Source organism: Trachurus trachurus (assembly GCF_905171665.1).
Source record: "Trachurus trachurus genome assembly, chromosome: 15".
In the NCBI taxonomy this organism is placed as follows: domain Eukaryota; kingdom Metazoa; phylum Chordata; class Actinopteri; order Carangiformes; family Carangidae; genus Trachurus; species Trachurus trachurus.
Window position 1 is genome coordinate 22,211,817 of NC_139906.1, and position 17,417 is coordinate 22,229,233.

Genomic DNA, 17,417 nt, shown 5'->3' on the forward strand with positions numbered 1-17,417 from the left:
GTAGAGGTTCCCTGCTGTAAACAAGGGCAACACTAGCAGGCTCAGGATGGGTCGGTTTTATTTCATTTAATACTGATCCTCATGATGAGCTCAGGGCATCTGTACTTTCAATCATAAGGCTTAGTGTAATCACAGCCCCTTCTGGATAAGAGCGTCAGCCCAATGTTAATAATGCTGTGAGTGGTTATGACGGTGGCATTCAGACACATTCATGACATGACATTAAGACAAACTCACCTCATCTTTGTCTTCAGCCTGGATGAAGAGGGGCAGGGCAAAGCCCACCTGGGCCAGTTCAGTGATGCGGACTCTGTACTCTGAGCTGTTGAACTTTGGGGCGTTGTCGTTCTTGTCAATTAGCAAAATGGTGAAGGTGGTCATCACTGTCGCCTCTGATGGACTGCGATCATCTTTCAACTCCGTGGCCTTATAGAGAGCAACAGAGGGAAGTGGCAATTGTAGAGAGAATAAGAGAGATCAAGAGGGAGAGACGTGAGACGCATTTGATTGCACCGAAAATGTCATTCTAGATGGAGGCAGTCAGCACGCAATCTCAACCAGGTATTTACAGCTGTTCATTTATTGGATCAAAAAGTGGACAGTCGGACTCAAAGCAATCATAGAAATAGGCTCAAAGTGAGGCCAAGAGAGGGCCAGCACATGAGCATCCACACGTCCACACATACACACACACGCACACAATGAGATTAAGGAGAAAGGAGTCCCATTGAGAAGACACAATTACACACTATCCCTGTTTCTGGCTGCCTGAGTATTAAAGATGTGAGGCTGCTGAAATGAAAAAAAAAATGGTGGAGAAAGATGGGAATGGGCAGCTGTGGTCTCATTTATTGATGGAGGGGTGTCAGAAGCAGTAGGAGAAGAGGCAGGTACAACATGCTGGTGTCTGGGTAATCAAGGTAGTTTAGCCTTTCTCCTTCCAACGCCACTGAATCATTTGACCGCGACCTCCACACGCTCAGCACTATCTAAGCTGCCTGAAGTTGAGAAATTAGTTGTATTACTATGGCACACCGCAATCAATAGTAGCACCACCTAAGATTGCACAAGTCGAGAGAGGGAGAGAAAATGTAGAGGGAAAAAAATCCATATCTTATAAATACATTTTTTGGGCGACATCTTTTCGTTTTCAGCTCTTTCGCTTATTTGTACTTTTTTTTCTTTGTAATTATTGATTTCAATTAAGAAGATAGACTGAGGCAGGGATATGTTAGCTAGAATCTCTTTTGTATTAAACATTACAGTCAGTTGTATCTAAGCAGTCTCTCATAAAAATGTTACACTATGTTTGTTTTTTGGTTTTTTAATAATTGAAGCTAAATAAATAAATACATGAGAGGCAGTGAGGCCATTAACTGCTCTTAAATGCCATTTATTTTCCCATCCAGGTGCAAACGATTTGACTTGACAAGCCATCCAAATCCACAACGTGACATTGCAGTTACACGCACAAAAAAAACTAGGTCTTTGATCACAAATCCTCCCACTTTCAGTAGCATTTGGAAAGCCATTTCACACACCCTCTCACACCCTGTGGGAACCGCTTGGCGCACAAGACTGGAAGGGAAGAAATGACTGCAAGAAAGAGCAGGGCACACTGGACAAGGTGGGACGGCGGTGGGTGGGGCGTGGTTGAGGGTTAAGAGGGCAGGGCCGACATGCTTAAAACGCCAAGTGAGAGAGACTTTTGGCTCAGCGGAGGGACGGAGGGATTTTGAGACTGTACCCGCTTCACACACACACACACACACACACACACACACACACACACAAAAGAAAGAAATAGAGAGAAGAATAAAGAAGCCCTAAGCATCGAGGAGGACTCTAAATCCTATTCCTTTCTCTTGTCCTCCTCCGCTCCTCCTGTCCTCCCTGGCTGCTGTTCACTGAGCTCAAGCCTCTGAAGGGGACATTATCACACAATCACACAAATGATTCCACTGACAAGTCCAATAAAGGCACATGAATATTGACACAGCCTCCACAGGGACATGCAGTATGGCAAGATGTTCTATTTAGTCAATGTTATGTATAATATTGACCTTGAAATCTTTCCTAATTGGAACCGTGTGTTTGTACAATATGTACAGTGCAAGCAAGGGGTGAAGTGCAGCATTTAGCAGGTCCTCTGAGGCAATAGAAAACTCTGACACTGCATTGATTTAATACACTATCATATCAAAGCTCTCTCTTGATCCACTTGCGAAACAGACTTAAAATCCTCCTGTATAGGCAGCGACTGTCCCTCCACTGCCCCCCTCCCCCTGTCATTCAGCAGCTCACCTTGACAGTGAGAGTGAATCCCGCTGAGTAGAGTGGGTTTTCTCTGTCCAGCTGGCCGCTCACTGTCAGAGACCCACTGATGTAGTCCAAGGCAAAAACGCTGTTGGTGTTGCCTGAATGAATAGATGGATAGTTGGAGGGAGAGAGAGAGAGAGATAGAGAGAAATAGAGAGAGAGAGAGGCAAAGATAAGATAGTCAGAGGCAAAACTGGCATTGTGGATAATTCAACATAACCCCTGGGACGCAGCAAGAAGCTTGTGGAGGGACAGGTGGAGGAAGAGCTATGTGCATGTCTCTATTTCATGCAATATGGATACAGCTTTTGCTGTGCTGTCTTGTGTCTCACTAGCTGCCTTCGGCTGACCGGCCACCTCCAACCTGTCCACAAGCTGCCTCTGCTGCATCTCTTTTGTTTCATCCGTCACTGCCTGCCCTCCTTCCACTGCTTCTCTTTCTTCTTTAGCATCCTTGTCCCCTTCACCTCTGTACTGGGTGTATGCCATTCACATCCACTGAATCTATATTCATTAATTATTGCGACAATCTAATATCAAATATTCCCTGTGGAGTTATTGACCAGTAGTCAGGCTATGTTTCATGTTATTCTGCTGACCTACAGATGACAGTGGTGCAGCACAAAAATGTTCACCAATACAGGCAGTGAAGGTGACTGGTGCCATTAAAATATACACGCATATACACACTATATATATATATATATATATATATATATATATATATATATATATATATATATATATATATATATGTATAAGTTTTAAAAAGATTTTATGAGTTAGGTTTTTAGGACATTTAACTGTTTAAAATCCAATGCGGGATTTCAAAAATAAATTTGACTATATGATTTGAATCAAATCCAATTTCCCTTTTTAATATTCAGAAAAAAGTATGGCCTAATTTTATTTCTTTAAGATTCTGTTGAAGAAGTTGTCAAATTACATTTAAATTTCTAAAACTCAAGACGATATGTTTGCATATAAGGCTGCTTGAATACTGTCAGCACATTGAACATTTCCCCTGAACCACATCTCTTCACAAGAGCTGATGAACTTAGTTACAGTCTATAGACTCCTTCAAAGACAAGCATTATGAACGCTGCACTCTTTCATTAACAAGTTCAAATGTGTTCGGTGTTCTCTATTCACTTCAATTAACCAGGTTAAAATATTACACTGAGACCCACTTGAGTCATCCCCTCATATTTTCTTATTCCCTCTCTTCCTTTTTAAATTACTGTCCTACTTGTTAACTTTCTTGCCACTCTTCCACACTTAGATGCCACGCTCTCATTTCTGTCTCTCATTTGGGCGTCTTGCTGCTGTTGCCGGTTAATTACAGTGGGGATGAACACTGAAATATGGCAAAGTGCAATATCTTAATCACAGGAGGCAATGCTTTTGATAAAAGGTAAAATGTATCATGACATAACGGATTAAGCATTACGGTGCTGCATGGCCTATGACTCATTCTCCAACATGCTTGTTTCATACAGACCACAGCAAAACTCACATCATCATCACTTTCATGTATATTTTATTATCAGTGAAAATAAAATCACTATTGCCAATGAAATCACCATAATTGTAATATCTATTATCTATGGTTCAGCCCTAAATTACACGCAGTCAATTGAGAAAACAACTGAACAGGTGCTATTTTCATTGTTATTCTTTGTGACTGCCACATATCTTGTGTCAGACCTGAGGAGCCCCTTTGCAATCTTTAGATAGTAGCAGTTCATACATGCGAATGCTATCGAACAATCTGCTCAGTGGAAGGCAAACAGTGGAGCAGACAGGGCTGAATGAGAGAGCTGTGACCGTCCCCCCAGAAGTCATTCACTTATGCCTTGTTAATATGGACCATTCTTACACTATCAATATTAACAATACTTGTCACTGTGTATATATTAAATAGGTAAATGTCAGGAATAATAAAAAACAAACATGCCATGTGAAATAATTCCTTTACATATGTTCACCAGTCCACCATAAACACCTACAGTAGCAGATTTCAGTTCAATAAATTGCCTTTAATATAAAGTAAATTAAATATACAAAATGCATGCTGTCACCAGACTTATAGGAAACCAGTACTTCACTGCTGGCATTTCTACTACCCCTGTTTCCCCGTCAATATGTGAAACACAATTGTAATTTCCTTTTTGGCTCAGCGTCCTGTGTGCAGGCTGCACTGCTGCACTCATCTCTTTTCTCTTTTATGAGCATAAGTTTGAAAAAATAAATACATTTGCTAGAAAGTGTCTAAATTCATAGAGGGGAGCTTAGCTTCAGCTTTTAGTTGCTGATCACGAAATAATTTTGCTTCACAATTGTTGATCTAAGTTGAACTGTGTCTACATACTTCTATGACATCAGACAAAAAAGACTGACTTGCTTAAATATACAGTAATAATTTCAATGTAAAAGTTTTCTTTCCTGCATTTTATACGTGCATGTGAAAAACCAATTCACATTACTTTTTTCCAAGTAGTCCACACCATGAACCTTGAGCTGCACTTTGAGGGATTAAGAATCACTCTCTTTCAGATAGTTTATAGTAATAGCTGAGGTCTAGACTCCAGAGAAACGTGGTCAGGTGGTAAGTCTACAGTGCACAACGGCTAAGGTCAACAGATTAACCCATGCTTGTGTTCCCCACCCCCTACTGGCTGCTCTATTATTGTCCTGCACCTAGCCTGGAATGGAGAGGAGGGAAACTACAGAACAAAGAGCACAGGGGGGGTGTGGAGGAGAGGAGGGAGGCCAGCAGAGAGAGCAGAGCCCTTGGGTAATTAGCCTGGATTGAGGCCAAAAGGTGAGGAGAAGTGAGGGAGGGAGAAAGGACAAGAAATCACTGCTGATTATATCCAGCTTATGTAATCTGTTTAATTGTGCGACCGAATGAATTTAAGTGTGGAAATGTGGCACTTGGTGAATTCTTCATCGCTCAAGGTCTGAGAATGACAAAAAAAAAATGCTTAAAATGAAAAAGATTTACATTGAAACCAGTTGAGGCATATGCACATGATCTCCAAAAGAAAAATGCACCAATTTATATGGGTAACATTGTTTGACTACACCTTCAAAAACCATAAAAAATCCACAAGTTTAAATTTTTAATCAATTTTATTTTCTAACTACTCTGATGGTTAAGGCCTGGTCAAGTATAGGCCTGGTTACTTTAACTTGGGGTTACCTGCTTACAATAATAAGGACCTGCTTAGAGAAGAGTTCAGTCAATAGAACACCATGTCCAAAAACAGTCCCAAGAAACTAAGTTTGAATTGTTTGGCAAGACTTGCAGAAATACATACTTTTTTTGCTGACTCTGCAGGCCACCATCAATGTAGGGAAATGTACCTACCAAGTTTATCAAGGTATCTTAAAGGATAATGTCAGTGACAGTCCACCTGCTGTAGAAGCTGAGTGAGATGCAGCAGGACAAGATCCTTAAAACATTAAGGTGCATCTGCTACAATAAAGAAATGGCTGCAGTCTCATTTTTGTTTGGGCAATAGTTTCAATCTGTTGGTAACAGGGGAAATTAACTCTTCCAGAACAACAAGTGGACAGTAAGACAGTCAATCACCAGACCCGTTACAAAATGAAGATCCTATGTAATCAATAAGTTGCTATTCCTATATGTGCAGAAGACTGATATTGGAAACAAATGCCTAAACATTTTGTGTCACTTATCAGTGAAAATAAGCTGACAACATGCATTTGTTTATTCTTCCTGATGGGCGGGGCAGGGTGGTCAGGGGGTACAGGGTGATGATTAGTGGGGGGTACCGTGCATCAGGAAGTCAGAGCCACTCAGTTTGGGCATCATGCCTCTAAATTGGTTTGTCAGCTTCAGTGGCCTGACTACAATGCCAATCTACTCCAACAGCCGCTCCTTAACCAGTCGACTGGGCACTCACCTGGCCAGGCAATGACCGGCATGTACACACAAACACATACGCACACACACACACACCTGTGCTGTGCTGTGCTGTACATGTGCATGGGAACAGCAGACTGTTGGACTCTATGCATCCGGTAAAGAAGCTTTGACTGGCTGCTTCAGGCTCCGCTGCTGAGCCTTCCACCTCGGCTCCGCTGTGTGTTGAGCTTGACCAGAGAGACAGACTGAAATTACACAGAGTGACTCACAGGTCCCACTGAGAGAGAAAATATAATCATATTCTAATTGCTGATAGAGAGCATTCTCCAGTGATCTGCCAGGACACTGTGATTAGACCCCCAGGGGGTGAAAACTGCTGCACGCACACACATGCACACACACGGACACACACACAGGGCGCAAATAATCATTCATATTCATATATAGTGGTGATGTCTTTCATGTGTGCATTAACGTTTAGGTATTTCGATCGAATTCGACTGAATTCTTATGTAGATTGAGTGCAAGATTATGTGTGTGTGTGTGTGTGTGTGTGTGAGAGTGTGTGTCAGAGTGCATGAGGCACTAACTGGCGGAGTCGGACTGTATGATGTGAGACTCCAGGGGAATTAGCCATGCTCTCACATTACCGACAGTACTGGACTGGAAAATGAGAAACCATGCCATGATTTTGCGTAGAGTGGGGTGCAAGCTGAAATGCACTCAAACACACACTCATACACACACACCTAAATAAATGCCCATAACGAAACACACAAACAGCTATTATTTCCTTGTGGTTCAAATGTAGTGTGTGCAATAGTCTCAATAGCTAGTACTGCAATTACAAGATGAATGTAATCCAAATAATTTGCCACTTTGAATAATCTCACTATTACCAAAGCATACAGAAAAACACGGGTGCGGATTTCATATTATCTATTGACACACATTTAAATTCTTGTGTCATGAACAATGAAGTGAAGGCTCATTTACTGAGAACAGTTTGCTTATTGAAATTCTCTCCTCTTACAAAGAGCAAAACTGTGAGCGTCGAGGCAGAGAGGGAAAATAGAGAGGCTAGAGAAATAGGAGAGACCCGAGCCGCAAAAGTGGAAATCATACATGTGTAGTTATTATGTGGGGATTGCCCAGGAGAACGGGAGAAATAAGGAGTTTGAGTTGATGAGTTCAATTGGACATGCAACAAGTAGATGACGATGACTCTCTCCGAGCAATGAGCTTTTGAGGACAGCTGAAGCAGGAGTTCTCCAAGTGTAATCGCCATGACTAAGCTAGTGACAACTATTTTCTCTAGTTTGTGACAACACCATGGGGGCGCTGGAACATTCTAGTAATGTGATATGGCATGCAGCCAGTGTTCAGAGTCTTGAGGCTAAGATTTTGTGTACTTTGATAAATGTACACAAATTAGTGTCACTTTTAAGGATTACGCCTACAGGCAAATCGTGCTGATGATGTTCAACTTATTGTCATCAAACTGCTCTGACTTCCAAATCTAAATGAAAAGCTCCGCACATACACCGACTTGCTTGTGCACACGCTTGTCTGTGCATTGACACACACCCTTCAGTGTGCGACAGCTACTAGTGCATATGTATGTGTTTTTGTGTGTGTGATGCAGAGTGATAATGGCCCTGTGGGTGTCCCGCCATTGGCAGACAGGCTGCATTTCATGAATACTCAATAAACTAGTTTTATGAAAAGAAGTTTTTCTTCAAAACAGGTTCAAGGACAAATATTCTAAGACAATGCCTGACAGATGAAAGCAAGGCTCCTTTTTTGCCCAGGTACCCAATAGCTTCATATATCTGGTTAGATGCTGGAGGTCCTGTAGCCTCAGATTTGACTGGCAGTTCCTCCTGATCTATCTGGAGGAGGACCTGTTGTTCAGGAAGCTTTGCCTGTTGTTTTCAAATGCCAATGGGGAGTAAGTGTGAGGACTTGTGCAACGTTTTGCATTATTCTGCATTGACGACTGTGGTTTTTCAACAGGCATCGGGGCCAAAGTTCTAATAAATTCAGCTCTGATATACTTTAAATAGAGTGACCTCGATAACACACGTCCAGTGAGAATCCTGCATTAACAGAAGGCTGCAGTTATTAACTTTCTGAACTTATTTGAGTTAGATAACTTTATGCAATCTTGGTGAAAAACCTCAAGCGTGATAGAAAATGTCAGAAAGAGGATGTGGATGTGGGTTAAAAAAATGTGCAGCTATCCCTTAAATGCTGTTTACATTCCTGTAGGATGGGTAATGCATTACTTAACGCTCCATATCTGTGGTGCAACCTCACACATGCTGGGTGTGTTTAGTGTGAAACATGTGGGAGGTTCCCCCCATGTTTATAGCCTGCAAGCTAATAAACCAGTAGGAGCTGCATGTTCTGTAACTGGAACATGATCCTGCACCTGCTTCCCACCAGCCATCATGGCTAATTGCCTTTAAAGAACTCCATACCTAAATGGAGGTGCAACTTCTTTCAGCTGAACATGGGTCTCTTTAATGATGAGCAGCTCTCAAGGAAAATAATAAAACTCAGTGTTACTGATTGTTGGATCTGTTACCTTTTTTTTTTCAAGTGGGCATTGAGCTGGGTTAGTGGAGTCTTATCTCTGTGCAAGTATGTGTGTGGGCACATGTGTACGATTTTTGCCAGTTTTTTTTTTATTTTTTTTATTTTTTTTTAAGTAGACTACCATACCTGGGATTTACCCCTCTATCTGATTTTATTTCTGTGCAGTTTGCTAGATGATACAAAATCTGTTTCTGTGCATTCAGTTCACAACAACAGCTGGCTGGAAGACAGAGGCAGAGGAAATTAGGTTTGACATCTGGAAATGTGCTTGTTCAGAAGCAGATACCAAAGGATAACATTTCTGAAAGCCAGAAGGATCCACTTTATCCTGCAGAAAAAAAAAACAGAAATAAAGGGGGGGGGGCTCAATAGAAACACAAAGTGAGGGTGTGCTTTTAAAATATTTAATCTTAATTTATAGTATGAAGTGGTAAGTGCATGCATCTGTGTGGCACTGGCTGGCTGAGGAAACCATGATTAGTATGGATTAAACTGAATAAATGAATGGAGGATATAAAAGACCAAATGAGAAAATACTACTGTATACCACTAAGTCCTACAGTATATCGTAGTCAGTGAGGTCCAAGACTGATTGTGAACAGAGCTAGACTCAACTAGCGTTGGGATTGTGTTGTGATCAGTGTCCCGCAGACTATCTGCCTCCTCCGAGAGATTACATAGCAACGAGCTGCCGAGAGCCTCAGAGCGTCTAATTGAAAACCCAGAGAAATCCCAGCGACGTGGCAGTCACAATAAGAGTTCCCCATAGAATAACAGGTATTAGCCTTGTCCATATTACAGCATGCCCACTGAAACGAGTTAGGTAGTAGCAGCGTGGAATCAAAGCATCAGGGTGTAGCAGTACTGAAGGATAGAGATACGTCTGGAAAAGCAGACGAGGGGAAATAATCGCCTTTACTACTTATCGGCCTATCCAGGCGGGAAATGGCGAGACCATACCTGTCTGACCTGTATGCTGTGAGGAGGCAGGAAGATGAAGCCAGTTGTCCCCGTCTGCATGTCTGACCCACTGCACTGGGCAGGATTGCCTGTCTCACTCTTGTGACAGGGGCAGACGGGGTGTTCACATACTGCCCCCGACAAAGGCCATGGATGTCGGTGGACGCCTGAGGCTACGCTGTGTCTGTGTCAGGGCATTTTGTTGTCTCACTCTGCCGCCTGACAAACTTCAAAACAGTGTAGGTTTCTTGTTTTTTTTTTTAGTAAATAGAAAAATTAAGTTATCTTCTATTATCAATTTAGACTATTATTCTGCTTGAGTTGCAGCAAATTAAAATCCAATGCAGCTGATTCTTTGCTGCAGTTTCCACAACACTGAGATGTTGCAATGAGAAAGGAAGAATCATCTAAAAGGAAAGAAATGGATAGAGATGGAAAAGGGCTTAAGATGGGATTAGTTGTGCTTGTGTGTGACAAAAGAGATAGAAACAAGCACACACAGATAAACAAGAGGCTGACACGAAAGGCTGGGAGGATGCCCTTTTATTCAGTGAGAAGCTAGGCTGATTTTTCTTCTGCTTGTTCTTACACTATTACTACAGCGCAATGGAGAGGCTACACAAACTTTACACTAGAGCTCAACTCTTATCCTGATGGACAGCAATACTCTTGGACAGGACTCGTCGGCCTCTATCTCTCTGTAATAGGGAATCACAGATAACCAAGCTCCTTTTACACAGGCAAAGGTGAACAAATAAAAGGTGAACCCTGATTTTTTTTCTTCTTGTTTTAATCCCCTTTTCCTATTTTACCTGTTTCCATCTTTGTGTGAAGTGAGGCTAATATGTGTATGTACGCGTGTGGACATCCTCACATGAACGTGTATTGCGTGGACACTATGCCAGAAGGAGTCCATCTGGGCTTAAGAGTGTCAGTCCCTGAGGTTGTTAGTGTCAGTGAGACTGACCAAGGCTGTCTGTGCTCCTGCCCTGGTTGTCCTTGGGGTGAGTTTGAGTGGATAATGGCTGACGTTTTAGGATTGTTTGTTTCTGGAGCTGTTTTCCAATAGCTAGGCCTGGGGTGTATAGTATATATCAATATCACAGAAGCTGTAGCTGAAATACTTTATTTTCTTTATTTAAGAAAAACCTCTAGGGGTTTATACAGTATTTGGTAGTTAACTTAAAACATTTAACAATTGGGCTCAAGATGGAGATCATGCAGGTGTAAGACTAGAATTCAAAAGGTCATTTAATATTCTTAACAGCCACTGGAGTCATAGCAACCAATAAAACAAGATTGCACAAGCAGATATTTGATTCTCTCAACATATTGTTGAACATCTGGTACATTCTTCTGCTATCTTTCCTGCATGTCCTAATGGGCCAATTACAAGTATGAGCCGAGAACAAATTTATTCTTTCAAACAGGACTTAAAAGCAATACATACACAATACATACACCATACAGTATAATATTGTTCCAGTGGCCAAATTAGGCTGACCTATAAAATGTTATGATGACCATGGAAGATCACTGTTTTTTTTACACAGAAAATGTGTCTCTTTAAATTAGAGTTTTATATCAGGGGAAGTGTAAAAAGTCTAAAAAGGAGAAGTTCCAAAGATAGAAAGGTAACAGAAATAAGTGCCAATGTACCTCTAAAACTTTTATCTGATCAGTGATGAGTTGTCAGTGACTCTGCAAATCCTGCTCTAATAAAAAGGGCTTGCAGATATTACAAATGCATTAATTAACAAAAATCTTTGAGACCCATGATTTCATTCCAGTCCAGCATGCCTCCGAGCAATGTTAGCCAGACTAACATGATTACTGGCAGATTAAAGATGATGACACTATTACTATTTTTTGTATATATTATCCAGTTACTATTCTATTTCTTTTTCATCTCGTTTGCTTAAATGCTTTTTTAAAACACAGAGAACATGGTTAATGCTGCTTTTAAGCTTTAGGCTTTGATAATCATACTGTGAATCACAATTGAGATGTTCATGTCTACATCATTAAACATTAAATGCACATGCGGATGGTGGATGTCACTGTTTCACATAAAAAAGGAAAATAAGGAGCAATTAGGGCAGCATATACAAGGATGAGTATTATGTCATTAAATCTATATCACCTCAATGTATGTTTGTTTATGTTTGTTTAGAGCAACACCCACTAATGTGTTTTTAACCTTTAATTTCATTATCAAACCTAAGAGTATCTGTTAGTGTTGGAGCATTTTGGATCTGATACAAATACAAGTTTAGTGGCAAAATCCTACAGAAAGTTCTGATCAGCAGTGGGCTAAGGCAAGAGCTTATCATGAGACCAGTGGGTCAGAGGTCCAATAAGGGATACACTGAACCCTGTAGGCCAGGGATTTACCATCCGAACCGCCCCCTGAATCTCTACCATCATTACAAACAATAACAACTGCAACATTGGATGCAGCACTCTGCCGTGATGTTATCTCTCGTACACATCAAATCCCAGATATGCCCTCTCATTGGAGGAGGGAGAGGAAATCCTCATCTTGAATCCCACAATCATTAGCATAAATCACAGCTGCAATTAAAACCTCGTTTATCTTAATTACCGAACTAATGAGACGAGTCCCCCAGGAGTGAGCCGTGCTCTCTGAGGACACTTGGGGCGAGGAGCAGGAAGGCAAGAGAGGCGTTGTGCAGAGTCGCACTTAAGTCTGCCAATGAGAATGCCCTCACACTAATCTGACTGCAGCAGAACACGCAGGCTTGAATAGACAGAGACACATGTGCAAGTACACACGTACAAGCACACACACAGCAAAATACAAACAAAATAAGACAAAAACACGTGCACCTACAGACACACACACACACACACACACACACACACACACACACACACACAATGCATCATCTGACAACCTTACCCTCCCACCTTTGTCTCCTGGCGCTGCATCACCCTTCAACTTCCATTATCTATCAAACTCATAATGATTTTATCAAGCCTACAGGCTCCATCTCCATAAGGGCTTAGTGCGGTGCTATAACTCTTGATTTTGCAACGACTGGGAATACATCGCACCACCTAATTAATGTCTTTTTAATGCTCTTCTCCTCTAGAGCTTAACTCAGCCCTTCAACTTTGCAACAAACACAACACACAACAATACAGCATGTGGCAGCAGACGGTAAGTAAGACTGAGTAGGTGTGTGCAGTGAATGGGAGCAGAGTGTTTGTGGTGAGCTCTATGAAGAAATGGGCCAGCCTGTGTGACTCTGTGTCCTGAGTGTACGGCAATCAAGTGCATACGCGCATCGGAGCGTACACACTCACAAATAATACATGACTGCGCACATGCTCACATGCATGTACACACACACGGGGTCAAATTCCTTAGTTCATCAGTGAGGTCAGGCGGTGACTCAGCAGATGGCAGAACAATGAATATCTTTATCACCCAAAATTCCCATGGTGCACCAGGCTTATCAAGCAGTGCCAGCCCTTATCAGCCAGCTGGCAATACTAGAAGCACCGATGTCCTCCCATCCTGGCCATTCAGGGCTCAACAGGGGGCATGCAGAGTTTAAAGGATACAGTCCACACACGGCTATAATCCTCCCAGCGGGTGTTTATTCTCACCACATAGATCAATGTTTCAGTCCTGAAGGATCTACAAGGGATTTTTCCTCCCTCAGGATCGAAACGTTGATTGTGGTGAAAATAAACACCCTACGGGGGTATTAAAGTTGTATTGTGCATGGACCGCAGAGTCAAAAGTGTTAGTGTTTTTTATCTTAATAAGAAAATGGGGTTTACCAGGAGAGGTAAGAAAAATCCACGCTAAAGGGAAGCTAAAGAAACTCTCATGATCATTTGTTCTTGTTGACAAGAACAAACAGAAGACATCTGAATCAAATAAACCCTCCCAAAAATAAGAGAAATAATTATATACGTTTCCTGGAACAATTCTTGCTAAAAAATAATACAATTTATTAATTATTCAGTATAGCTTTAATGCACATAAAAGCTTAGGCACTGCAAGCACCAAGATTCAAGAGCTAATTTGAATTAAAGAGTTTTTCTAATCACTGGAGTTATTTGATCATCAAGTAAATGTCAAAAAGGATGTCTGGCTGCCATGAGGATAAAATCAGTACTGCAAAATAAAAGAGGGAACATAGAAGGACTCACTTTGCATCCATTTCATGCTCTGACCTTTGTGTGCACAATTACAACACAAAGCAAAACAGATGGTGCCACATTCTGTGGATGCTACGGCAGGAGTTATTGTCACTGTCATGTTATTGAGCTGTGTTCATTGAGTTACAGTGACTAAGATAACCTGGTTACAGTATAAACACGACAGCTGCATTAATCTGAGCATTGACAGAATCCAGTTAAAAGTGTATGTAAACTGTGAATCTCCTGTGAATATCAACTCACTGTGTTTATTTCTCTCTCTGTGCTTATTGTAGCTTGTACCTTGCAGCATTTCAGTGTTTTCACATCTGGCTGTGCAAGTGCAACACAACTTTGAGTTTCACAGCTTTGCAAATTAGGTTATTCTTTGCAGCAGTGACCACAGTCAGGGCACTGGAGTGCACAGAAAGTTCAATTTCCCAGACCTGGGACAATCTGAAGAAGAGGGAGATTAATGAGGAATGCTCTCTTGGTAACACAAGTGTGGTCAGGTAAACACATGAAACCTTGAACAGAACTCAGCGTTCAAGAAAATAACAGTGTGGCTATGTGTAAACGCAGTATAGCAAGCAGACAAATATGAACAGAATCATTGCCTTCTCTGCCACTTGCTGAGACTCTCCAAGATACAATTTTTGTCATTAAAAGTTTGTAATGATTTCTTTATCCTGCAAACTTACCAGCGTCAATCTGTATCATGTCATTGCATTGATAAGGCGATAAAGCAAGCTACGGTAGTCTATTTGTTAAAACTCTACATCTGGATCATCACCAGAATCTAACACAGAGCTCCTTTTTGAGATATCCTCCTGGCACACTGGCAGACACTGGCATCATCACATCCTTGGCAGAGGTAAGAAAACTCAGTTCAGGAGTATTAAAGCAGCATCACTGCTACAGCCTTATCAGCACCATGCAAACTGTAGCTTCCTCTTTCCATTAAAGCAAAACTCTATGGTCAAATAACAGCAACACAGATTATAGATTTTAGGGGGAAGAACCAATACGGTGGTCATTACCACTGATGCTTTGTCACAGCGCACTTAACCCAACAGCTTATGTGACATATGTAATAAAACAATCGAAACAACACAAGCACGCAACAAGAGAAAATCATAAGATCACCCTCTTCTGCCAAGGGTAAAATGTGTCATTTAGACAAATTATAATCCCCCTTTTGACAGCATGAGCCAACTTGAGAATGATAACACTAAATGAAGCCTGACTACTACACAAGTGAACCAAACAGTGATTAATAACTGCATACAGGCAGGCCTATTCTCCAATTCTGAGGCGATGCTCTCTGTTGGTATTGACTGTTGTGCTTGATGAGACTTGTCTATTATAGCTGTGGGATTATGATAAGAAGTGATCGATTCCCCTCTCTGTGCTGTGGATGTCAGATTGATTTTGTGACTCAGACCTGAGATGATGGTGTAGCCGATGCCTCTCGGTCGGCCCAGATCCTGGTCAATGGCCGTTATCTTCCGCACTTCATATCCCTGCAGAGAAACACACACACACACAAAAATGCTGAATATGCTGCATGTACTGTAGAGTTCACAGCTGTGTTTTTGGCTAATTCTCTAGTCTATTATCGATGACAAGAAACCTTGTGTAAAAGTAAATGGGTATTGGCAAATTAAATAATCAATTTCTTATTTCATCATTTTTGGTCTCTGATACACAGAGAATTACGGTATATTAGTTTCAGCGTAATGATATCGAAAAAATGCTTTTTGGCCTTGAATTAGTTAATGACATCTGGGGGACCAACTTGGAGATCATTTCCTACTCATATACACATTGTCAGGAGAAGACCTACTGTAGGATGAGGGCTATTCTCCCACAGAGGAAGACGGTGTGTTTCTAAAACCTACTGTATTTCTACAAGGAGAAAAAACAAAAAAGGTTTTTTTTAATAATTTCATTGGGGTTTATTTCTCCATTCATTGTTTCAAAACACTCCAGCTGTGCCAATGAGTCTACAACTCGACACAACCACAGTTTGGCAGTTGAGAAAAAAAAGAGAAATCAGAAAAAGAAAGAGAGAGAAACCTATTTGAAAAGTCTTTGATCCGCTGAGCTTTCTCAGCCTTAGTGCCTCAATCAGACACGGTGGTGATACTTAAAAACCCCTGTGCTGCAGTGTGAGATGGAGAGACCCTCCCTACTTCCTATTCCTCTCCCCCTTTAGCTCTCTCTCTCACACCCAAGCAAGGCGCCTCCCATTGATCCTGCAAATTGTGTCTGAGGCGTGTTTATGCTCCATTTCTGCCAAAGCATCTCCTGTCATTGACCAATTACAGCAGAATCAATTACAAGCCTTTTAGCCAGACTGATTCACACCAATCACTGGCTGAGAGGGAAACATGCACACGCAAAAGATTTAGGGACAGACTAAGAGAGAAATGAGGGGCAGAGAAAGCGAATGAGGAGAAGAAGCGATGCTGAAGTAATATGAGCAATATTCTCGAGCTGTCCACACAAGTAGAATATGTTCAATCAGCCGTCAAAAATACAATCCCCCTCCTCTCTGACACACACGCACACACACGCACACACTTACACATCTCTCCCCCTCTTCATCCTTTCATTTCTAGCTATACAGTGCATTACCCCCCAACCCATTCTCTGTCTTTCTCTTTCCCCTCATTGATTTGACAGCCAAATTGTGTTTGTCCTAGAAGGGGCTTAAACGTCAGTCCAAGCAGCATGGATCCACAGCTATAACAGCTAAAAACCCTGCCCTGTGATTTCATCTGAAAAAAAAAATACATTCTTCTCCTCTTTTGTCAGAGTTTTCTATGGATGACGGGTTGATCGGCTAGAAAAAGAGAAGGAGCGACACAGAGAAACAAACAGGAACTGAGAGAGGCTGAGGAAGAAATAGAGGGGTTCTGTGTGTGCGTTGTGTGTGTGTGTGCACTCACACCTTTGAGAAATGACCTATGACAGGGATCCAAGTTTGATATCCCTTTACGTGTAAATGTCATGGGCCTTGAGAACAGTTGACACTCGTTCTGTCACTGTACGCCCTCGGCTTATCACCACCAAACACGGGCTAATGGAAATGACACATGCCCGTTAGAATACAACGCGAGGCCATTGGAAATGTGTGTGTATGACCGCAGTGCCACTGCTGGCCTATATTTCTGTATTTCACTTTTAGCGCTGTAGTTAGACTGTATCTGTTGTAGGGTCAAAGAAGCTTAGTAACAGATTTTGGTTACATGCCTGCCATGACCTCCTCTTACATGTAATAGGATTATACACTGCCCCCTATGGTTAGAGGCAACAGCTACAACACTTCAAGGCAGTTTTACCGAGACTTAACGCTGCTCCGCTGCTGTGAGAAATCTGGAATCCACTCACCAATATCATCTCTGTGATCCTGCATAATGCCACTCTTTTTAACCGCCTCCTCTCAAGTCTTCAGCTAACT

At 41.6% G+C, this 17,417-nt stretch overlaps 1 protein-coding gene across 1 annotated transcript in view; it reads right to left on the reverse strand.

Moving 5' to 3' along the window:
* cdh23 (cadherin-related 23) overlaps positions 1-17,417 on the reverse strand; it is a gene marked incomplete at both ends in the record, with an annotated part of 141,460 nt that overhangs the window by 66,490 nt on the left and 57,553 nt on the right. Inside the window, 3 exons of the mRNA XM_083987632.1 lie at positions 238-426; positions 2,305-2,417; positions 15,396-15,474. Of these exons, the coding sequence (XP_083843758.1) occupies positions 238-426; positions 2,305-2,417; positions 15,396-15,474 (381 nt within the window). The remainder of the gene's footprint in view (positions 1-237; positions 427-2,304; positions 2,418-15,395; positions 15,475-17,417) is intronic.